At 51.9% G+C, this 23,090-nt stretch overlaps 1 protein-coding gene across 1 annotated transcript; it reads left to right on the top strand.

Moving 5' to 3' along the window:
* Positions 1 to 1,887: 1,887 nt before the first annotated feature.
* On the top strand, positions 1,888 to 22,964 carry hsd17b4 (hydroxysteroid (17-beta) dehydrogenase 4). Its single transcript, XM_086173415.1, has 25 exons — positions 1,888 to 2,053; positions 2,478 to 2,531; positions 3,491 to 3,598; positions 3,872 to 3,931; positions 4,172 to 4,193; positions 4,298 to 4,344; positions 5,014 to 5,098; positions 5,992 to 6,179; positions 7,349 to 7,440; positions 7,544 to 7,568; positions 7,701 to 7,829; positions 10,938 to 11,044; positions 14,559 to 14,671; positions 14,739 to 14,862; positions 14,945 to 14,996; positions 15,150 to 15,221; positions 17,261 to 17,364; positions 17,450 to 17,515; positions 17,870 to 17,939; positions 18,020 to 18,126; positions 18,868 to 18,954; positions 19,059 to 19,166; positions 19,574 to 19,712; positions 20,592 to 20,719; positions 21,652 to 22,964. The coding sequence occupies exons 1-25, from the start codon at positions 2,002 to 2,004 to the stop codon at positions 21,739 to 21,741; spliced, it is 2,229 nt and encodes a 742-aa protein (XP_086029541.1). The 5' UTR covers positions 1,888 to 2,001; the 3' UTR covers positions 21,742 to 22,964.
* The last annotated feature ends 126 nt before the right edge of the window (positions 22,965 to 23,090 follow it).

The following is a 23,090-nucleotide window of genomic DNA, read 5'->3' as shown; positions in this document are numbered from 1 at the left end:
CTCTCTCTCTCTCTCACGCACGGCCGCTCATGGTTTCGGGTGTTTTTCCAATTAGCGACGGGCACCATATGGATAGTGTACGCAGATTGAAAATTAAAAAGAAAAAAAAAAAGAAAAAAAATATATATACACATTTATGACGTGTGAATGAAAGGGTGAATTTCAATTTTTCAATGAATGAGTGAACGTTGTCTATGACATGAAGGAGCATGTCTGTATGATGAATGAATGAATGAATAAACAGGTGAATCTCTTTATGTGATGTGGGAATGAATGAGTGAATGTTGAATGTTTCTGACATTCTAGCGTGCACGACTGTATATGACACGCTATTTGCGTGTCATATACAGACACGTGGCTGCATGTCTTTATATAACATGCGAAAAGTTTTTATGTCTCTATATGACATTTGAATGAGTGTATTGTTTTTTCAATATCCTGTGAATGAGTGACGGTTGTCTGACTATGATGTGTGAATGAATGAGTGAATTTTTTATGACATGAGAAGAAAGTGAATGGTTGAACGTCTATTTGAGGTGTGAACGAGTGAATTGTTTTTCACTGACGTGTGAATGAGAGGGTGAATGGTGGGGTAACAATGATGACCGCATGAGTGTCTCGATACAACACGCCAATGACCGAATGTGTTGGATGTGTTTTAATGTCGCGTGAATGAGTGAAGGGTTGTCTGATATGTCGATGACGGAGTGTTTGTACGACTCTTTATGACGTGTGAATGAATGAGTGAGAGCCAAATCAAAACAAGAAGGAAAAGCCGTTCGCACACGATGCAACTCTCCAAAACGAGAAGGCAGAGAAGATAATCAGAAGAACCCGGAGAACCCAACGGTTGTTTTGGACTGTGAGCTTCAATGACGTGGGAAAAAAAGTGGAAGCCATGACTTTCGGGGCCCCTGAAGCGTCTGCGGAAATGAGCCGGCCGCGGGAGTCACTTTACAACACCGGCGCCGCTTTCCATTTCTACCCAAAACTAGTTAGCCGAGTTAGCATTTCCAACCCAGAGAGCGGGTTTGGACAAACTCACCGAGATATGACTAATGACGGACCCGCTGTGACGATCGGAGGCCGGGCCGAACGGAAAAGCACACCGAGATCTTCACGCAAAGGTTTTCTTTCGTTGTAAATTAACAGAGGTCTCGGAGGTGAAGTCTACAACGTCACGCTCGCTGAAAGATTTGGAGCAAAGTGAAGGATTTGTCTTCCTGTTGGTAAACCAGGGGAATCGTTATCTGGGTCACCAAAGTCCATCGTCTACCTCCATCTAACTTCTCGTCCTCTTCCCCTCCGTCCATAAACCTCCTCCAGACTTCCCGACCTCAGCATCCTCCAGCCAGATCTTCGCCATCCCTCCTCTGTCCATGTCCAAATCATCTCAGTGGGAACATCGATCTCTTTCCTGACCCTTTCCACATCTCCACCTCTACCTCCTGTCTTCTCAGTGTTTCAAATCGGACAGGATGGTCGATCTCACTTTTCTCCACACTTTTCCAAGTCTCACACGTTCCTCCACCTCTTCTCCACCTTCTCCACGCATGCATTCTGTCTTGCTGCACCCAACCTTCATTCCTCTCCAGATGTTCCTCCACCTGCTCCCTGCTCTCACCACAGATCACGATGCCATCTGCAAACTTCACATGGCGTGAAGATTCCTGTCAGCTCTTCCGTCACCACAGCAAACACCGATGGTCTCACAGCACTGGAGTCCATTTCTCTATTTAGGAAAATTCAATGAAATAACAGTGACACACGATCGATAATCGCGTTAACTTTCTCAAACAGCAGATCAGCTTTGGAGCCGCGGGTCTTGTAAACAAACCGAGGTGTCAAAACAGGGTTAACAGCATCCTCGACTCCGATTGGTCACCGGCGGCCCCGCCCACTCCTCACTGCGGAAGTGGAACTTGTTAAAGTTCACTCCTTAGGTCTTCGGAGCTTCTGCACGGTTAGATCTTCAGGTCCGGAGACTCGGTTCCCGCAGGCATGTCTCTGACGTTTGACGGGAGGGTGGTGCTGGTGACCGGCGCCGGAGGAGGTAAAACCGCGGGGGAACCAGACGCGAACGGCGGCTGTCATCGGCGCTAACTATGCTACATTAGCCGGTCGGCTAACAACTGCTGTCATTGCTAACTTAACAGTTGCCATCGCACAAGAATCGTTCATTATCAAATTTCTGTTCTCATAATAGCGTGTGCACGGCTCGGTAACAGTTGCCCGAGGGTGTATCATCTGTTTGTCAGCGTCTGTTTGTTGTTTTCTCTGTCCGAGGAGGAGATGCGAGTCATAGTTTGTCCTATAAGTAAACATCGTAGAAGGTCTGCACCGTGCAGACGTTAGAAGACCGTTGCTTCCTCTCAGTGAGCCGGTGTTGCTTTTAAAAACATGGGGGGGGTCAAAGTTCTTGTCGTTTCTGTAAAAGCCTGCTACGGTATTTTATTATCATGTGTTGCTTTGTGCAGGCATTGGGAAAGTGTACGCGCTGGCCTTTGCAGAGAGAGGCGCCTCCGTTGTGGGTAAGCCTTCATCTTCTTGCATGTTTTTCCTCGAAAAAAAGCATCGAAGGGGGAATTTATTTCTTCATTATTTACATGCAACCGACTCAGTGAATTCTGGTTCATTCCGGTTGCCATGACATTCATGTTTAAAGCTTGTGTATGAGTTTCCTCGCCGACTACGAGGCGACAGCAGTGAGCGTAACCTGCAGCGTTAGAGTTAAAAGTTTATAAAAATAAATGAATGAATGATCCCCAGTTCCTTCCACTGTGTAATTATTCATTAAATAAAGCTGCCGCTGCTCCTCAGACGTGTCCTGCTTTTGCCATTTGAATAAAGTACACCGAAGTGACATGTCAGAGTGACACAGGCTCAGGTATTACCTGAGTAAGTCATGACTTATTAGGTGTGACGGCTCCCCAGAGAGAAGAAATGCTTTGTTGAATGTCAATGTCAAATTTAATGGCGTCTCAGAGGCCGCGGCCTTTCAGTCAGCGGAACCTTATAATTCCAAAACCATCCAAATGAAGGCAGAGATGCCTTTTTTTGGATCGGCTTGTTTTTGCAGATAAAAACGTGATCCTTGCCGCGTCCGTAGTTTCCGGAACGAGATGCAACTTCATTCAATGAATTCCTCATGAGTCCCTGTGAACGTCCGCTGCTCGGTAAACAAAAACACCGAGACCGAATCAAGGGCTGCGGCAGAAGCGCACATTCAGAATCGATGAATCCCGCCAGCAGATAGACCTTGTACTTTTAACGAGAGGCGAGGGCTTGCTGCTGTTTTCCGACATGCGCCGAAAGATGCGGTTTTTAGATTTTGCCGATCGGGAAGCCGTCGGGTGGCCGCAAGGCTCCGGCCTCCCCACCTGCCCTTCGACCCCGACGAGGCGCAACTAAAGTCCGCTTCTAATCACTCCCGTCCAATTGCAGAACTCGCCCTGCCGTCGCTTACGGTTTGCTCTTTGTTTCCCTGAAGTGAATGACCTCGGGGGAGACATTAAAGGGGGCGGGAAGAGTTCTGCCGCCGCCGATAAGGTTGTGGAGGAGATAACAGCAAAGGGAGGAAAAGCCGTGGCGAACTATGGTGAGTATCGCGGCGTCACTTTACCTCGTCTCCTTGTCGCCAACACGTGGACTTCTTATTCCCGTCGTATCTGGAATGAAATAAAAAGCTTCAAAGAACAAAAAAGGGTTCAATCAATGTGGTTCGGGTGTATTTTTGAAGATACGCATCACTCAAACCGAGCTAACGTCGCCCGAGAGCAGTATTCTAGAAATCCCGTTCTGCAACTCTTGTCAGGACAGTCGAGTGAATGCAGGGTTCTTCTTTATCACTGTCTCCGTTGTGCAAACACAGATTCTGTGGAGGACGGAGAGAAACTCATCCAAACGGCGCTGGACGCATTTGGAAGGATCGGTGAGCTCTTCTTCTCTTCCTTCTCTTTCGGTTTCCCCGTGTCTTCGCTCGCTCGCAGCTAGCGGCCTGTCCGCTAACTCGCATCGTTGTTTACACAGCTGCGCTTTATTTTCTCACTTTTGTAAGCAAAGAAAAAATTCCAAATTCTTTATTCGGAGAAAGTAAAGCGTTATTAAGTGATCTCTGTAACCCCCGATGTGCTTCTTGCTATTCTCGCTGATCAGAGATGTTTTCTTGCAGATATTGTGGTCAACAATGCCGGGTGAGTGATTTAACGGAGTATAATTCACAATCTATTTGACCTCGGTCCTTTTTCGCCACGTCGATGTAAAGACTAAAAAGTCTCCCCTGCTTTTCTTTGCTCAGGATTCTTCGGGATCGATCGTTCGCCAGGACCAGCGACTTGGACTGGGGTAATTCATGCATGAATAGCAACGGTTTCCAAAGAGCGCTCGCAGGCCCAGTAGAATTATAATAATATTAAGAAGAAGATATACTTTATGGATCCCCATAGCGGAAATTCTTTTATCCATAGATATAAACGGAGAGACAATTAAAAGCGAGCGCAAATAAATAGACAGCAGCGCGAACAAGGATGAGAATAGACAACTGAATGGGGGGAAAAAAGAAAAAAAAAAAACAATGACAAATGACAGTGATAATGAATATAACAGTGACAAAAATACGATGCGAGCGGAGCGACACCGACACGGATAAAGAAAATAGACGATGGAGTTCAGGCAGCAGATTCCTCTTCGGACGGTCAGAGGGAGTATTCACGCCGAGACAGAAGACAGAAAATGATGCGTCTCCTGAACAAAACACCTCTCGTAAGTAATGTGGTTGGCGAGCCCCGGCTCGCCGCGCGCCGCCATCTGCTCCGGCAGCCACCGGCGCCGTAACGTCCTCCTGCGGGACAAATGTCCTCTGAGCCGCTATTAAATCAGGACCGCCGCGATGCCATAAATGCAAGCGTACTTTTCCAGCGGCTCGTCCGTATGCTTTTATTAGGTTTGGAGCGAAGTGGCCGGTGAATGTTTGCCCGTCATAAGTGACCCGCCCGCCTTCCCTGTCGCTCTCAGACGTGATCCACAGGGTTCATCTCAGAGGCTCCTTCCTGGTGACCCGGGCCGCCTGGAACCACATGAAGAAGCAGAAGTTTGGCAGGTACGCCGGCAAACAGCGGGCGGTAAAATGGGAAGGTCGATATCCCCGACGCCGTCGAGGTTTTGTGCTGTGAAAACAAAAACCCCACAAACCGAAACAAGCAAAAGGTGATGAATTGCAAGACGGATCGTGACGGATCGTGACGGCTCGGGGTTCGAAGAGCGAGAGGGAATATCATCCGTCCAAGAGCGTTAGCAGTGGAACAAACCTGGCCATCACAGACCAAACTAGACGGATCAGAGGAGGGACGGAGAGGCTGATATTCAGGCGCATTTATTCCAATTGTTTTAGCATCAATGTGCTCTGAACGTCAGGGCAGCGCCTTTACCAAAGCTTCTTATCAGTTAGCGTGTCGTCGGGCGGAGGCCGACCGCGCCCGTGCGGGCCGGTTTACCTTTTTAGGCGACCTTCTGCAAACGAACGCGCCGCAAGGCCTTTTTTATTTTTGTAAATGTAGTCGTGCAGAATCACGTGCTGAAACAATGGCTTCCCTCCAGAGACGCTGCTGGAAAGAGCAGATCTCTGCCAGCAATCAATTTCAAGTCAGCAATCAATGCTAATTTTAGCCGCTCAGAATGAACCCGTCCCCGAAAACCGGTTCGTCATTCCCGCTCATGTTTATTCAGTTTATAATCCTTTTTTAATTTTTTTTTTCGGGATGTGCATTTTTGCATTCGTGGGACAAAATTAGATTGTTTTTATAATAATGGGCGGCTCCGTCAACGAGCTGGACCGTGAATTTCATGTGGAGTTGTCGATACTTATTGCTGCGTGTTTATGCATGCTAGTTGCCACCTGAGACCTCGTGTGTGTGTGTGTGTGTGTGTGTGAGATCACTGAATTGTGCCGCCTGTCACTTGGCATTAACGCTGACTGTGGATTTCTGCGGCCAGGATCATCATGACAACTTCGGCCGCGGGCATCTACGGAAACTTCGGCCAAGCCAACTACAGCGCTGCCAAGCTGGGCGTCCTGGGCCTGGCCAACACCTTGGCCATCGAGGGCCAAAAGCACAACATCCACTGCAACACCGTGGCTCCGGTTGCCGGCTCACGGCTGACCGAGACCGTCATGCCTCCGGGTAAATACCCGAATAACGCAAATCGCGGATTCTTCGTTAAGTCCCAGTTAATCACAGAAGGGTCAGAACCACTCGGTGTTAATATACCGTGCTCTCCAGCCGGTATGTCGTGCGCTGGATTTAGTTTTCCCCTCTCAAAACGATCACATTTGCTTTATCGTGTCATCGTATTTCCATATTTTGCGTGTTTCGAAAGCAGGAAGCGCTGCCTGTTTTTGTTAATTGAATTTCTTGCTGTTGTCACTCTGTCTGTGTTTTCTTTGTCTGTTTTCACCCTTACTGTCTTTTTTTATTTCTGCATTCTGTTCATTCTCATCCTTGATGTTGTTGCTGTTGTTGTTTTTTCCTGCTGTTTTTATTTGTGGCTGCCTTTTGCTTTTTCCGATTGTCTCCGTATTTATATTTATCGACACAAGTGTTATGCTGCAGCGACAAAAGAATAACCCCTATGGGAATCAGTAAAGTTTATTTTACTTTGCTGCCGACCTGAGCGCAAAGGGGACGCCGATTTAAACGGGAGATTGGAAAAAGCATCTTTCCAACACTGTCGTCGATGTTTCCCTTCTGCGACGCCGCCGGCGACTGAAGTTATTTTTGCGAGTCGACCAACTTACCGTTTGTCCTCTCGTGTCCACAAACACGCCGCGCGCTTTCCCCGCGGACGTCGTGACGAGAACAAGGGTGTGTTTCCGGGCGTCCCGCGCCGCTCGTCCGCAGCCCCATCTGTGGCGGCGCTCGGTGCCAGCTCGGGCCGGGTCCCATATGGCGGCCGCCACCCGCTCGGGCTCTCCTGGAAAAGACAAACAAAGGAGACGGCAACCGGGAGGCTGTCTGTTCTCCCAGCGCCTGGCTCCACGCCCCGAATTATAAATACTCTCGGCAGACATATGCCGCCGATCGGCGTTATTTCTCATGATTAGATCACGCGGGGAGTAACGAAGCTTTCCTGAAAGTGGTCCGGGGGGCCGTTTGTGTCGCCGATCCCGATTTTCAATCAATACGGTCGTGATTTTTTTTTTGCAACAGCGGCATCGCCGTAGACCTCGACCGGCTTTCCTTCCCGAAAAAGCCGCGCCCGTTCTTCCTCTCGCCGTTTTGCCGCGTCCCCGACAATCCCGAACCGGCGGCTCGCCGTTATTCCTCATCCCGTTTTGTTTTGTTTTGTCCAGATCTGGTGGCGTCTCTGAAGCCGGAGTACATCGCTCCCACGGTGCTCTGGCTCTGCCACGAACAGTGCCAAGAAAACGGCGGGCTGTTTGAGGTACCCGCAGTATGAATCCTGTCTGCTCGCGCTTCATAAATACTCCATAAATCCTCCCGACCTCGGCGGCAGGTTCGTTCGCTCATGTTTTATTCGCTTCCAGGTCGGCGCCGGCTGGATCGGTAAATGTGAGTACCGCGTGTTTTTCCCGAGGAAAATGGCCCCGAACACGTCGCCGACATCCCACCCGCGTGTGCTTTTCACCACCGGGTGACCTCTTTCCTGTGTGTGTGTGTGTGTGTGTGTGTGTGTGTGCGCAGTGCGCTGGGAGCGCTCTCAGGGCTGCACCGTGAGACAAAAAAACCAGCCGGTCTCCCCCGAGGCCGTCAGGGACGGCTGGGACAAAGTCTGTGATTTCACCAACGCCACCAAACCCACGTCGGTTCAAGGTCAGTCAAACAGTCGCGAGGGCGAAACCTCGTGTTTTCTAGGAGGAGGAAACAGCCGGACTCCGGGGTCGGCCACCCGCGGCGCCCTGTGGCTTCTGAAAAGAATTTCATTACAATGTATATTATTTTACTTTTGTTCATTTTTAAAATGTCATTTGAAATTGGAGGACTTTGTGATCTGTAGTGAGAGCAGAGAACAGGTAGAGGAACATCTAGAGAGGTGGAGGTATGCTCTGGAAAGGAGAGGAATGAAAGTTAGTCGCAGCAAGACAGAATATATGTGTGTGAACGAGAGGAACTCGGGTGGAACGGTGAGGCTACAGGGAGTGGAGATCAAGAAGCTGGAGGATCTCAGGTACTTGGGGTCAACAGTCCAGAGTGTAGGAGAGTGTGGAGAAGAGGTGAAGAGACGGTCCAAGCAGGTTGGAATGGGTGGAGAAAAGTGTCAGGGGTACCAAGAGATAGAAGAACATCAGCCAGAAGAAAAGGAAAGTTGTACAAGACAGTGGTGAGACCAGCCATGATGTTTGGACTAGAAACTGTTCCAATGACCAAAAGACAGCAGGCAGAACTAGAGGTTGCAGAGATGAAGATGTTGAGGTTCTCTTTGGGAGTGACCAGGATGGAGAGGATCAGGAATGAGTCTATCAGAGGAACAGTACATGTTAGATGTTTTGGAGAGAAGGTCAGAGAAGCCAGAGTGAGATGGTCGGGTCATGGACAGAGGAGGGATAGAGGATATATTGGTAGACGGATGCTGGAGTTGGAGGTCTGGAGGAAGACCAAAGAGAAGATTTATGGACGTCGTGAGAGAAGATATGAAGGTAGTTGGTGTGAGAGAGGAGGATCCAGAGAATAGGGTTAGATGGAGAAAGTTGACTCGCTGTGGCGACACCTGAAGGGAAAAGACGAAAGAAGAAGATTTTAAATTGGAGGAATTTAGCGACCTTATGACCTCTAAATAAATGGTTCAAATGCTACACGCCAGTGAAAGGATGACGGCACGCTGAGAGAAGAGGACATTTCCGGTTTGCCGCCGGTGGATCATTTAAGTTCATGAATACAAGACGGAGGTCGACAGGTCGACATTTAGTGTTTTGTTGAAAAATAACGTTTCAACCCAAAGTCTGTTTTTTCAGAGTTCAAAATGTTTCGTTTGCATGCAGAAACGTCATTTCCTCTTCTCTGCAGTTCACTGATTTAAAAAAAAAAAAAAGCAACATATATTTTGTTGATCCATAGCGTAAAGGCAAAAAAAAAAGTATGTCGCATGTCGTTTTAATTCATTTTAAACTTCTAAAGGCTCGTGTGGCTCTGTTTTCTTCACTGCGGCTCCAAATGGCTCTTTGAGCGGCAAAGGTTGCCGACCCCGTTTTTTACACTTTTGATCGGCTTTGAAAGCTCCTTTTGTGCAAAACGCACGTTTCCGAGCGGTTGTTTCCCAAAAGCAGCCGAACAACGGGTTTGGGTCGTGACGGGACGGCTTGGGATCAGAGAAACACACAAGGACAGTCGGAGAGGAGAACACGGACTCGGCAAGATGTCGCCGTCCCACAGGATTTGCTTTGTTTTCCGTCGCCTTTAAATAAGGCAAAGATATTTAGGCGAGCACAGGATACGACAGCGACGCGCCGGTTTCCCGGGGTTTTTCCCGATCTCTCACGCCACCCGAACGATTGTTTTTAAAACCCCCGGAAAAGCTGTGTGCGGGCGCGGTAACGGCTCGTCCGGATGGTGGGTGACTTTGGTGGGCAGCCGTTACATAAGCGAGGACCAAAACATGTTTTATTCAGCAGAAACCGAAGGCGGCATAAAAATGAGCCTTTATGATCTTATTAAATGAAAGATCAACTTGTCGGTGACTAATAACAAGGAGCCGAACCGTCGCTCTGTGAGGAGCTCCGGAGAGCTTCAAGTTCCTTCTCTGCTTCCCCTCCTCCTCAGAGGAGGCCACGTCTTGCAGGAAGAAGAAGAAGAAGAAGAGCGTTGCTCTGTGAGGAGAAGGCGGCAAATGTTGATTATTCCTCTCCGTCCTCCACCTCCCGCCCCCTGCGCTCATCTGAGAGCGCGGGAAACTAAGGGGCGGCGGTGTTAACATTAGCTTAGCGTGGGCGGCAGCCTCGCAGGGACTCAGCCGGCGCGATTAGCATAGCTTTGTAGCGCCTCCTCATTTGTTGCTTATTACAAAGACTCGGCGACCGCCCGCCGCCGACCTCCGCCGATCGGCGGCCTCCCGCCGGCGTTCTCCTTTGTGGCCGAGGCCGGCGCTCCAGGAAACGCTCGCCGCTCGATCCCGTTCGGCCATTTGCGTTTCCTCCGGATGCCAAACGGCTCGTCTTTTCGTCGAAAGGCTGCGGTTTCTTCTCGCCGACGCGAGCGTTTGTTATTCCGGCAGAGTCTGACAAAGTGTCATATTTTTGAAGGCGTTTTTCGTTTCGCTTCCCGAGGAGTTAAAGGAATATTAAAAAAAAAAAAAAAAAAAAAAAGTTAGGCATGAGTCATCGGCGAAATCTCCCGTTTGACTCCAAGCATGTCCTCTGAGATGATAGATCTTGGAGCCCTCGGTTGATTCCCGCCTTTGTGGCGCTTTGAAAAGGACCGTTTTCTGGACTCTCGAGGTGGAGCCCTTTTTATTCACGTCCGCCGAGGCGCCGGGACTCGGAATTGGAAATAAAATGAAAGTTATTTTAGCTTCAGTACTCGCATCCAGACGTTTTAAGGCCTTCAAATAAAACCTTGAATAAGACAATGGTCAGTCTGTTGAAAGTCAGTCTGGCTTATAAAGCGTCTCCTCGGGAGTCTGAGGAACATTTTCAATATGCAGATTAATGATATGTTGAAAAAGGGCTTTCAATCATAAATGGGATCTTTTTTCGCTTGGAGGGAAAAAATAAGTCCTGACTGTTTTAATGGTGATTTTGGTTCCCCGTCTTCGAGAAAAAAAAAAACAAAACACTTTTGACTCTTCGGTTCAGCAAAGAGTCAGACGGAGGTTCTCCAAAGCCTGGAGGAGAAGGAACCCAGAGCCTTCTTCATCCATCATATGCATGTTATCAGCAGATCCGTGTCCGCTCACCTGCTCATGTGTCGTCCGCCTCCTCTGTGCAGAGTCTCTGCTGTCCATGGTGGACGTCCTGTCCCGCGTGGAGTCGCAGGGAGACGTCGTCGCCCATCAAACCTCGGCCTCCTCGACCCCGGCCTCCGGGATCAGACCCGTGAGTAGGTCCATCTTCTCCGTCCGCTGTTCCTCTCGCTGGTTTTACCGCCAGAGATGCGACGGGATGAGCGTCGCCCGGCCGGCTGGATGATGCGATCTTGACCTTCTGGCGGCGGCGGCGGCGGCCTTAGTTCCCCCTTCTTCGTTACACTCGGCGATTATTTAATCGCGGTCTCTCCGTCTCGGCGCGTCGGCTTCGCTTCCTCCCGCCGGCGCTGTGATTGCATCAGGTCCTCCGCGCCGCCGGGCGGATTCTCCCGCAGATTCCGACACGGCGGCTCATGACTCTTTGATGCGTCCTGGGCGCGCTCAGACGGGGCCGGCGGTAACCTTCTGAGCGGAGCTCCTGCAAAATACATAAGGACCTGGATGTTTTCTGGATGTACGCAGCAGTTCCGCACACGTACGAGTGTCGGGTCGGATTAGCCGTCCGCCGCGGTTTTCGGGAAGACGGCGTCGGCGCGGCGCCGGGGCGGCGGCGGCCCCCGCACGTCCAGGACGTCCCGCTCGGCGACGGAGAAGCGGCGACGGCGCACACGCGGGTGAGTTAAATAAAAGATGGAGCCACGAGCTCGGCTTTACGGCGTCCGATTCCCCTCCGGAGCTGCCGCAAGTGCAGCGACAGGACTAAGTTTCTTTTTTTTTTTTTAGTCGTCTCTAATAAAAGAGTAATGTGGTCGGCGTCGGAGGACAGCGGGTTCCAGCGTCGTCCTCAGCAGGACAGGAGAACGCTGTCCAAGGGAAGCTGCACTTCACACTGCTTTGAGTTGCAGAGGACTTCCATCCCGGCTCCAGTGTTGTTATTGGCCAAAGCCAATCATCTGGCGCCGCCTGACCCTCTCCTCCAGCTGTAAACCTCCTCTGAGACCTCCACCCTCACCGGATCTCCAGAACATCTCGCGCGCGCTGTCCGTCTGATGGATTCCATCCTCCTCCCTCCCAAAGAGGCCCCTCCACGTCTGTCTTCTCCTCGGTGTTTCCACACCAGACAACATGGTTGCTCTTCACCCGTTCCCGTTGCAAACATTCCTCCACCTTCTTCATCTCCACCCCCCCGTGGCCTCCCGGCTCCTCATCCTGGCAGGTGTGCCGCCTCGCCGCTTCTGTCCTTGGTTCCTCTCCTTTCCGGGTGGTATCTTCACCTGGAGACGTTCCTCCACCTGCTCCCTGCTCTCAAATGTCATCTGCAAAGAACATCTACCGTGTGCCGTCCCTCCGACGGCCTCTTTCCGGATCTTCTCCGGCCTCCTCGCCTCAAGGCGGAACCTCCGCATCTTCATCCTGGCGTCCCGTCTTCTCCTGTGTGTTTCCCGGCCAGACACCGAGGCCGGTCTCAGCGGCTCCGACGCCAGATGTTCGTATTCCGGTCTGGATTTATTCCCTCGGAAAAAAAAACAGGCCGTTTAGTTTCCGTACGATGTCTTTGGATCGTCTGCGAGCATTTGATTCTCATGCCGCGCACGCCGTGAGGCTTCAGACTCGGGTGCACGTCGAGTTTGCTACCCGGCTGTCTCCTGCAGCTCTTCATCTCGCCGCACATCGTGGCTCCTCTTCCTCCTCCTCCCCTGCGCCGAGGCATCAAACACATCCGCTGTCAAAATGTTGAAGTTGTCGGTTTCGTTTTTCGGTTGTTTTTTTGGCATTTTCTTGAGGTTAAACAGACGCTCCTCCTCGCCCCCCCGCCCCCCCCCCCAAAAAAAAGAGGGGATTCATATGAGCGCTACAGCAAAAATGTGAGATGATGCACAAACCTTGTGAAAGGAGGTTTGGAGGTTTGGAGGGTGCGACGCTGCAGGGGTGGTGCTCCCCTGAGCCGGGCTTTTAACTGGACGACTTGGACTCGGCCGGTCGATCGATCGATCGATCGGCCCGGATCGTCTCTTCCTTCCTCCGGATCCTTGGAGTCGCCTGGCGGCATCACGTTGAAGTACCTGCCTTTGGCATCTCCAGGATGGCGTGATGGCGGCGGCTTGTTTCCGTCCCGGGCGGTTTCATCTCAGCGCCTCCCGCCACGTGCTGCAACAACGATATTCATAAACCTGTTCCCTGTTTTTAAAAGTGCTTTGTTTCAAAATGAAACCACAGTCGAAGGAAATTTCGAAATCACAGTTTTTCCCGGTAAATCCCGGCTTTTTCTGACGATTATTTTTCGCGTCTTCCCACCCCTCGTGTTCCGGGCGCTCTCCTCGCCGTGAAGATTTCCCGATGGCGCTCGCGGGTTCGCGACCTCCGATGGTGTGCGACGAGGACAGAAGCTGGGAAAAGGTGGCCCTGGATCGTGGAAAAAAAAGGCTGCGGAAAAGTCAAATTTGCATCTCCAGTGCACACATTTCATGTTTATTTCCCCCAAATCTGAGGCTCTCACTCCGCCGGTGGTTGTAACCGGATACTCGGCGCCAAGAAGTGTGTGCGTCCCCCGGCAGCGCTCGCCCGCCCGCCTCAATTATACCATAATTCAGCGCCTATTGTGAAATCATGCACGCTCCGTCTGCAGAATTGACCTCTCCGGTGGAGAACGGGGACGGAGGAGCCTCTAGACAAACATCACCATTGTGCTCTCCACTTGCAAAGCTTCATGTGGAATGTGTGTGTGTGTGTGTGTGTGTGTGTGTGTGTGTGTTGTTGTTGCTGTCTGCGGCCCTGTTACAAGTCGCTGACCGCGCTGTATTTTCCAACTTAATGCGACGTGTTTCTCAGCCTCTGAGGGTTTAATGGTGCGTTTTATCAATAAGTAGGGTGGAACGCCACCCGGCTGCTCATCTTAGCGCATTTACACATTTACGTTCGGCCTTTTTCCGTCCCGTGTTCCCATTTATCACACGCACGCAGAGGAAATGCTCCACATGGGCGGCGAGCGCGGTTGAGAAATTGAAATTGCGTAGTTCAGTTCGCACTCCGGCAGACGGCTTCCCAGAATAACAGCCATACTTTAACGACGGCCTTAGAATAACACGCCGAACACACTCACGTCTCTCGCCGCACGATGAACACGCCGCCATCACGGCCTCCGAGGTTTCCGCACACGGACTGGAATTCATCCTATTGTGCAAAAAAGCGAGCGTTCACGGTCCCCCGGATGATCCGCAGACCACGAGCCCTTTGGGACGACCGGCTTTGTGTTTTCATGAAAGGTTTATGCAAAAGTAAACATCAAAACCGCAGCGAGTCACGGCATCTCAGCTGGCGGCGCCGTCGCCCCGGTAACGTGTGACCCGTCGGGATTATTGGACCAGCCTCTCGTTGACCCCGATGTGAGACACACCAGCGCTGCCGCCACTTTCAATCAGGATCTGGATGTGCGGCGCCGCAGCCGGGGAACAAACGAAGGTATCGGGCGAAGCCGAGGTGAAGCGAGATCTTTGTCTTTGAAGGCGGTGCTTCAAAGTTGGCTTTTTCCACAACACTGGAGAGAAGTCTTCGTGAAGTCCTCCATGCGTGGGAAGCAGAAAGGGCTCTCTGGCTTAAAACCGTCGGTAAATGTACGGCCTAATTCCGGCGTCTCTCTGCGTCAGGACGTGGCCGTCGGACAAAAACTGCCCCCGATGTCGTTCAGCTTCACGGCGACGCAGTGCATCCTCTACGCTTTGGGCGTCGGCATGTCGACCAAGGAGCCCGACTACCTCAGGTGCGTCTGAAATCCCCCGCCGCGGCCGTATCCGACCCGCCGAGATAACGGCGAGGTGTCCCTGCAGGTTCCTGTACGAACGCCATCCGGACTTCTGCTGCCTGCCCACCTTCGGGGTCATCCCCTCGCAGGCCGCCTTGATAGACGGCGGCCTGGCCTCCCTCCCCGGGCTGGATATCGATTTTACGCGGGTGAGGAAATGCTGCGGAGTCGCTCGGGCCTCCGTTGTTTTCCCGGATCAAACCTCAGTTTGTAAATCCGGTGTTTCCACAGGTGCTGCACGGGGAGCAGTACATAGAGCTCTACAAACCTCTGCCCACTTCAGGTACCCCTTAGTGAAATTACAGAGTCAATCGCCTCCCGTTACTATTGATTTAACAATATTTACAAGCAGACAGACAAGTATTGGAATGCTAAGAACTTGCCGGGAGGCGTGACTTGGTGTCATTATTGACGGGTAAAGATGATGTTCTTCCAGGGACTCTCACCTCTGTGGCCACCATCGCAGATGTGTTGGACAAAGGATCCGGAGCTCTCATTCTCTTGGATGGTGAGTTGTGTGTCTTTTTTTGTGGTATAAGAAAACCTGTAGCAACTCGCTAGTCACATGGAAAACGTGGAGAAACTGACGATGAAATGATTCTGGAAAAAGGAACGAAACACTAATTTGTCCATCATATGCGATGTTAGTTTAAATATAATCAAACAGCTTGATATGACATTCAGGACAGGTCGTAAACCATTATCTGACAGGAGCCTAAGATGGAAAACAGCAGAATTATAGGCTAGAAAAGCGTGCAAACGGTAATAAAGGACATAGATACAAATAAACAAAGACTATATACAGTAGAATACAAAAACTAAAGGTGGCGTGTGCTGGGAACGGTTGAGAGGTGGGCAGAAAATATGAAATAATACGTAAGGCGTCCTGGAGAATGTGTAAATAGAGATATGTCATGGATGAACGTGGCAGACGACCACCAACAATTAACTTTATTTAGTCCATTTATTTAGAAATGAGCTGGAAATTTGGGGGTGAATTGAACGTTTCTGAGCTCAAGTTTTACAAACGGACATCAACATTGACCCGAGTCCTCGGGGTCAACGGTCCAGAGCGCAGGAGAACGTGGAGAAGAGGGGAACCAACGGGCTCCGGCAGGTTGGAACGGGTGGAGAAAAGTGTCTGGGGTTCTATTGAGATAGAAGAACATCAGCCAGAAGGAAAGGACAGGTGGAGGAGACGTGGGTGAGATGGTCTACAAACACTGACCGTGACCAGGAGACAGGAAGCAGAGCTGGAGGTGGCGGAGATGAAGATGCTGAGGTTCTCGTTGGGAGGGACCAGGATGGAGAGGAGCAGGAAGGAGTCCATCGGTTAGACGTTTTAGCGAGAAGGTCCGAGACGGTTGCTGGAATTGCTGGTCTACCTCCAATCGGAATGTAGTTGGTGTGAGAGAGGAGGTTCTATGGAGAAGGTTGATCTGCTGTGGTGACCCTGAAGAGAAAAGCCCAAAGATGAAGATCGATATTGACAAATCCAGAGAAATTGTCTGCTGAATGCTTCACGCTGAGTCACCTTCCTGAAGTCCATGTCTGCGGTCCGGCCGCTGGGCGCCTCTTTGCGTCGCCGTTCCTGCACGCCGTCGCTACGAGCGCTTCCTAAATGAGGCGTCAGGAGGTCCTGCTGGCAGAAGCTGCGTTCCCGATGTGCGGAACTCCCTAAAATCACTGGAGCTTCATGGCGACTCCCCTCCTCCCCGCAGGACGGAGTGTTATTTAATTCACATCGGTTTGTTTTCATCACTCTCCTGCGTCGAGCAGAGAAAGAATTAACCAGAGCTCACGTACGGTCCTGGAGTCTCGGACCGAGAGGAACTCCTGTTCCTCCTCCTCGAGCCGGATGAGATCAGGCCCCGTCAGATTCTTCTGACGAATAAAGCGGCGCCAGAAGGTTCTCGGGGGATCAGCGGGGGATTTCTGATGCAGTTTCCAGGATCCTCCGGCGGCGGCTGATGTTCCTCTGGATGAGGGGCTACCAGACATCGTCCAAGAACGTCCGCTTTTCGGATTCACGCCGGATTCGCTGAAGATCGGCGGTCCAGAGCGCACGTGAGAAGATGGGAAGAAACAGGCAGGTCGGAGCCGGTGGAGAAAAGTGTAGAAGATAGAAGAGCATCGGCCAGAATGAAAGGAAAGGTGGAGATGCAGAGGTTCCTCTTTGGGGTGAGGAGGACGGAGAGGATCGAGAAGGAGCCCGTCGTGTTCCGGAGAGAAAAGTTAGATGGAGACGGTTTGGACATGGAAAGAGAAGATCTGGGTTGAAGGAGGCCGAGGTCTTGAGGACCAGAGAGGAGCTTTATGGATGGAGGGCAGGAGGACGGGAAGTTTGAGGGTTAGATGGACCCTGAGGGCTTGAAGGAGAAGATCTGCGGTCGGTATCTCGCTCTCGGTCCGGATCGGACGTCCCGCCTCACGTTCGCACCAAATAGATCGTCTCGGTTCGGAAAGTGAAATCTAGGAAAGCGTGCACGAAGGCGTGGATGTGAAGGAGCTGATGCGGATGCTCCTCCTCCCGACGCCGCTTCACAGCGAACACCTACGACGGAGACGACCTGATCTGCTACAACCAGTGGTCGGTGTTCGTGGTGGGAGCCGGAGGATTCGGGGGCAGCAGGTCTTCCGCCAAAGCCAAGGTACGTTTTCCTTTCGTCTCCGCCAAACCAAAACGGAAGCCTTCTATCTTCTCTGATGACCCCCGGCTCCGTGTTCCTCCTCTAGGCCCCGGTGGCTCCGCCCCGGCGAGCGCCAGATGTGGTCGTGATTGACTCCACCTCCAGAGACCAGGTGAGTTTGCGAGCGCGAACAAACGTGGCGCGGCGATGAGACGGCCGACGCCGCGGACGGGAGGTGAAGGTGTGAAGCGGCGGAGGATCTGCAGTGCATGATTGGAAAAACAAAAACAAGGAAAAAAAAAAAAAAAACAGGGAACGGCGAGTGTTCGATGCAGCCGATAAGAAAAGGGATTTAAAGGAAAAGTCCCCCCGAGCGGTTGAAAGACTCCACCGCTTCAAAGAGCCGGTTTTAGCGTCTCTTCATGAGAATTTAATTGCGTCCCGCGTCTGTGTACGGAAAGTTCAGGCCTTTATGAATTAGAGATGCATCGGAGCTCCCGGTGACTCTGTCCCCCGGCCTCGGCAGGCGGCCCTGTACCGTCTGAGCGGGGACTGGAACCCGCTGCACATCGACCCGGCCTTCGCCGCCACGGGAGGTGAGGTGGCGCCTCGGACGCCGAAGAAGACGCTCCTTTCCGTCGGTCCGCGCTCACAAACGCACCCTCTCCACCTCCAGGCTTCCAGAAGCCCATCCTGCACGGCCTCTGCTCCTTCGGCTTCGCCGTCAGGCACGTCCTCAAGCGCTACGCCGACAACGACCCGGCCAGATTCAAGGCCGCCAAGGTCGGTATCGCCGCCGATTTATCGCCGGGAAATAAACGGGCCTCTCCTGCGTTTATCCCTGCTTGTATTTCATGACCGCACTGGCGGAGGGAAGCCATGGAACGGGCGCTTCGCCGCAGGTCAGCCCAGCTGGTTGGAAATACACGAACCGTGATCCGCTTTAATGAAAACGCACATTAGCATTTTAAAGACGCCGCCCGCGGGACCGGGGGAGGGGTTCTGATGCTCGGCCCTCCGCGGCGGGGGAAAAACAAACGGCGCCGGAGGAATCCGGAGTGCGGCGAAGGCGACGGCCGGAGCCCGTGAGCCGAACGCTCGCGCCTCAGAAGATCCGGATCAGAAAGCGCTACTGATCTGCCGGCGATTGAAGCACAAAGGCTCAGAATCGCTTTGACAAAACCCTCCCGAAGAAGTCAGACCGCGGAGGCCTTTGCACTGTGGAAGCTGTGCACGTGCGGGAGGGAAAAATAACGCGCCGCGATTATTCCTGCTCCTGTTGATTTATTTTAATCTTCTCGTCGCCGCCGTCGCTCTGTTTATGTCGTCGTCGGTTTTGGTTGCGCATTTTACACGCTCGTTTCCTTTTTTCTCCCCTCTGCCGTCTATTTGTGGATTTTTGTTTTTGTTTGCTGCTTTCCAATTGTCTAGTTGTATTTATATTCATATTTGTTGACACTTGTAACTCACTCTCACGCTCAATAAAGTTTATCTGACTGTCACTGAACCTTCTGTCCTGGTCAGGTCCGCTTTGCGAAGCCGGTGGTGCCGGGCCAGTCGCTGCAGACGGAGATGTGGAAGGAAGGCAGCAGGGTTCACATCCAGAGCAAAGTCAGTTAGATCTCCTTAGATCTTCACCGCGGCGGCGGCGGCGGCGGCGGCGCGCCAGCAACTCCGGAGGGGATTCCCGCTCTGACGTCTGCGCTCTCACCCAGGTGAAGGAGACGGGCGCCGTGGTGCTGACAGGGGCCTACGTGGACCTACACACCGGGCCGGAGGCGTCTCCGGAGACACCACCTCCTCCTCCTCCTCCACCTTCTCAGGTACAGCCGCTCTGAAAACACAGCCAGCAACATTGTGTCCTCACCAGGAAGCGTGCGTTCTGCTCAACTTCTTTTTCCATCAAGTCATTTCTATTCATCAAGCTTGATGACAGAGATTAAACATTTACCTCTGGCAGCTTAACTATCTGCACAGCACATCCCATCCTCCACGCCTGGACAGAATGTCCTGGCGGCCGAGCAGCAGTGGAGGTCCTCCTCCTCCTCCTCCTCCTCCTCCTCCTCTTCTTCTTCCTCCCACTGGAATGACACGCAGTAGATTGTGTGTCCACAGATTAGACTGGAGTTCAAGCTTGGTTTTCTTTGGGGGATTAACCTGCTTGGGCCCAGTGCAAATGGACCGTCCTGTGTGTGTGTGTGTGTGTGTGTGTGTGTGTGTGTGTGTGCAGGGGGAAGGCTCTCAGAGCGACTTGGTGTTTGCAGAGATCGGCCGTCGCATTAAGGACGTTGGACCGGAGCTGGTGAAGAAGGTGAACGCCGTGTTCGGCTGGGAGATCACAAAGGACGGCAAGAAGGTGGCCCAGTGGAGTGAGTGCACGTGGCCGCCGTACAAGCGCCATGACGGCGGTGTTGATTTCTGCAAAAAAAAAAAAGAATTCCTTTGTCACAGCAGCGTAACAGTTATAATGTCAAAATATAAATAGAGAGACGGAAGATAGCAAGACATCCAGGAATAAATAGACGGCAGCGACATCAGGGGTAACAACGGACGAGCGGTCAGGCTGGAAAATACACGACCGGAACTAAATGACAATATAAATAGCAATGAAGTGGATAAAGAAAGGCAGGGTGTGTGCGGGCCGGGAGCGTCTGAAGCTCCGGGTTCTGTGTCGGGGTTTGATGAAGCATCAGCTGAAGGCTGATGGCGGTGGTGCGGCGGCGCTCCCGGTTTGACCTTCACCCCACCCACTGCCGCCGACTCCAGATGGTCCAGGTTCGGTCCCGCCGCCGAGCAGGCTTTCCTCTCTATCTCGTCAAGCCTGTTGACCTCAGCGGTCCCGGCTCCGCCCCACCGTGCACGCTATTCCCAAGAAGAGCGTGGGGCTACCACAGACTGGTGGAAGGTCTTGAGGAACGACCTCAGTCTCCTCAGGAAGAACATCCTGGAAGAACCCTTCCTGAGGAGAGCATCAGTGTTGAGTGACCAGTCCAGTTTGAGTCCACAACCACGTGGTCCTGGAGACGATGAGCAGGAGGCGGTTCTGGTTGATCCACTCAACAAAACCTCTGAGATACCAAAAATTGTGATACCAAATCGCCAATTTCCACCCCAACTAAGTAGTTTGGTCCTGAACGGAGCGTTGATTTGCTCAGGACGATCCCGTAGATGAGCGTCGACACCTCCTCCCCGCCACCACGCTGACCCCCCCCCCCCCCCCCCCCCCCCCCCCTCCTGTCTTCCTGCAGCTATCGATCTGAAGAACGGCGCCGGCGCTCTGCATAAAGGCCCGTACGGCGGCAAGGCCGACGTGACCCTCACCCTGTCCGACGGAGACTTCATGGACGTGGTGCTCGGGAAGCTCAACCCTCAGCAGGTGAGAAAAGACGCCGGCCGGTCGTGTGTTGGCCGCGAGCTTGTTCGAAAGGGGGCTTTCGACGAGAAGAAACCACCGGAATGTGGCGAAACCCCTCCTCGCGCTCTGGAATGGAAGCGAAGGACCTTCGAAAGGCTCATCAATCCCTGGCGACTTCCCGCGTGATGGCATCTGCTCAGATAAGGAAGGAGTCCGCGATCCGTCAAGTGCAGTTCAGAGTGCACTCAGTGCCGGTAATCAATGGACGCCGCTCGCCGCGTCAGTAGCATCTCATCTTCCGGGCCGAGCGGCCGTCACTCCCGCGATATTTATATGCTTCGCGGAGCACTTGATATTGATCGAAGGCGCGCGTGATGCTCTTTACAAAGAGGCTGCCGTCCCGAAGGTCCCTCAGGCAGGGTCTTTTCCAGCCTCCCGAACCATGAAAGGACGGCCCGGGACGGATTAGTCGGCGGAGTTGAAAAGGGCACGGCCGACCGTCCGCACGGGGTCGGCGCAGCCGGCGTCCGGTGATGGATCCCGACCGGCCGTGAGCCGCCGACTCGTCCGCTCAGCGAGGAATCTCGTGAAATGGCAGTGTTTCGTCATGGCTGACAGAAGAGCAACGTGCAGGCCGTTCTGCGCAAGAACCCGCTTGGAGGAACGGATGAAGCCCCGAGTGGCGACGACCTGGTTTGACTCCGCCGTCGGCTTTGGAGACGTCCGGCGGCGAGGGTGCAGAGTGGAGCTGCCGTTAGCTTAGCATAACTTCCAGAGACTGTAGCACAAACATGTAGCATGTCGTGGGAAGAAACCAAAGTGCAAAATGACTTTCTTAATCGAAAAGAGAAATAAGGTGACTTTGCCTCAAAGGTGTTTATGATTCAATGCGATGCTTTTTCTTTTTTTTTTACAATTACAAACCTCAAGAGCGTGCCTGTTTGTCTTCGCAGGCGTTCTTCTCCGGCAAGCTGAAGATTAGAGGGAACATCATGCTGAGTCAGAAGCTGGAGGTCATCCTGAAGGATTACGCCAAGCTGTGAGCGCCTCCGTCAGCCCATCGGGTCGTTTCGGTACCAGACCTTTTCCATCCCCATCTGCCGACCGACGCCTCACACTGATCCCAACTGGACTCGGTGAAAGAAAGTGAACCTGTTTTTTTTCCCTGAGGTTGTCCTCGGCGCCACCGGTGTCCTTTTCGGGTCAGGAAAGATTATCTTGTGATTGTATCGATAATTCTGTCCAGCTAACGCAGGACGCGGCTTGTTCGCTTATTAAAGGATAAAATAACAGTCAGTCTTTTGCACTCGGATCTTTCACACTTCATCTGTCAACTGACTCATTGGACAGGAAGACGGAGCGTTACCTCCCGTCTTCTGTTCAGCTCCCGTTTGAAACCGCTAATCGGAAGTGATGCCGAAGTCGCGGGCATCCCGGCGGCGCTTTGTCCTGCATCCAATTCCACAACCCCGACTGCAACAGAACTCGCATCCATTAACCCTTTTTCTCTGAGGAAAAAAAAAACCCTCAGCTTTATGGAAACTCCACCTTGGGGGAAGGAAAAGGGCATATTTGTTAGGTCTGTTTGAAATCTAACGGGAGAAACTGCAGCAGAGAAATGATGGGGTATAAATCTAGATGACAAAGTTCTGCATTTCCTAAACAACCAAACCGATAAGAAACCGATTCGATTGGCTTCATCAGAGAATTCATTTTTTTTTTATTTAAAACTATACCCTCTTGAAAGGGATGGCAACAAATTTTCAGACCTGGCATAATTCTCTCATAATCCCCGCGTAATTAGCATTTGCAGGAGGAAGCGCCTCATTCTCTGTGGGACAAGGAGGCTTCATTAGCAGAAGCACTGGTCCGTACAGGAGCTGAGGACTCACCCAGTTACCTGGATGTCTTTGCTAACGCGAGTCCTTTGACGGATGAATCCAGGGAAGTGTCATTTCTGATTTGTGCCCTTAAGAAAAACCTGCTTCCAAAGAGAAGAGCTCGTAGGGTTTGACTCGTCGAAGCCGCTAGCGTCGTTCCGTCCCGCTCAAATACAATTAGCTCAACGAGTATAATCAAAACCAATCATTTTCACTAATTGTCCTTCTTATCGAGGTAGAAATGTTCAAGTCACGGCGGTTAAGACTGCAGAGCCTTCGGGAAATCCACAGAAATGTAATATGGAAATGATAACTTTCTAAAAATCTTTGCAATAATGTCGAAAACTAACTTTGCTCTTTTACGAGAATAAAAGTTGCTCAGACTAGCAGGTCTTGTCTCTGTTTTCATGTCAGCTGTGCCGTCCAACCTTAATATCCCTGTTAAACGTGAACGCGGACAAATTTAGATTTTCTGAACGAAGCCGAGGCAGTTGATTTCAAAAACACACAGC

This window comes from Fistularia commersonii, chromosome 26 (assembly GCF_037954325.1).
Source record: "Fistularia commersonii isolate RoL2024-O1a breed Wild chromosome 26, RoL_Fcom_v1.0, whole genome shotgun sequence".
Taxonomy (NCBI): Eukaryota; Metazoa; Chordata; class Actinopteri; order Syngnathiformes; family Fistulariidae; genus Fistularia; species Fistularia commersonii.
This window is presented reverse-complemented; position numbering and strand designations above follow the sequence as displayed.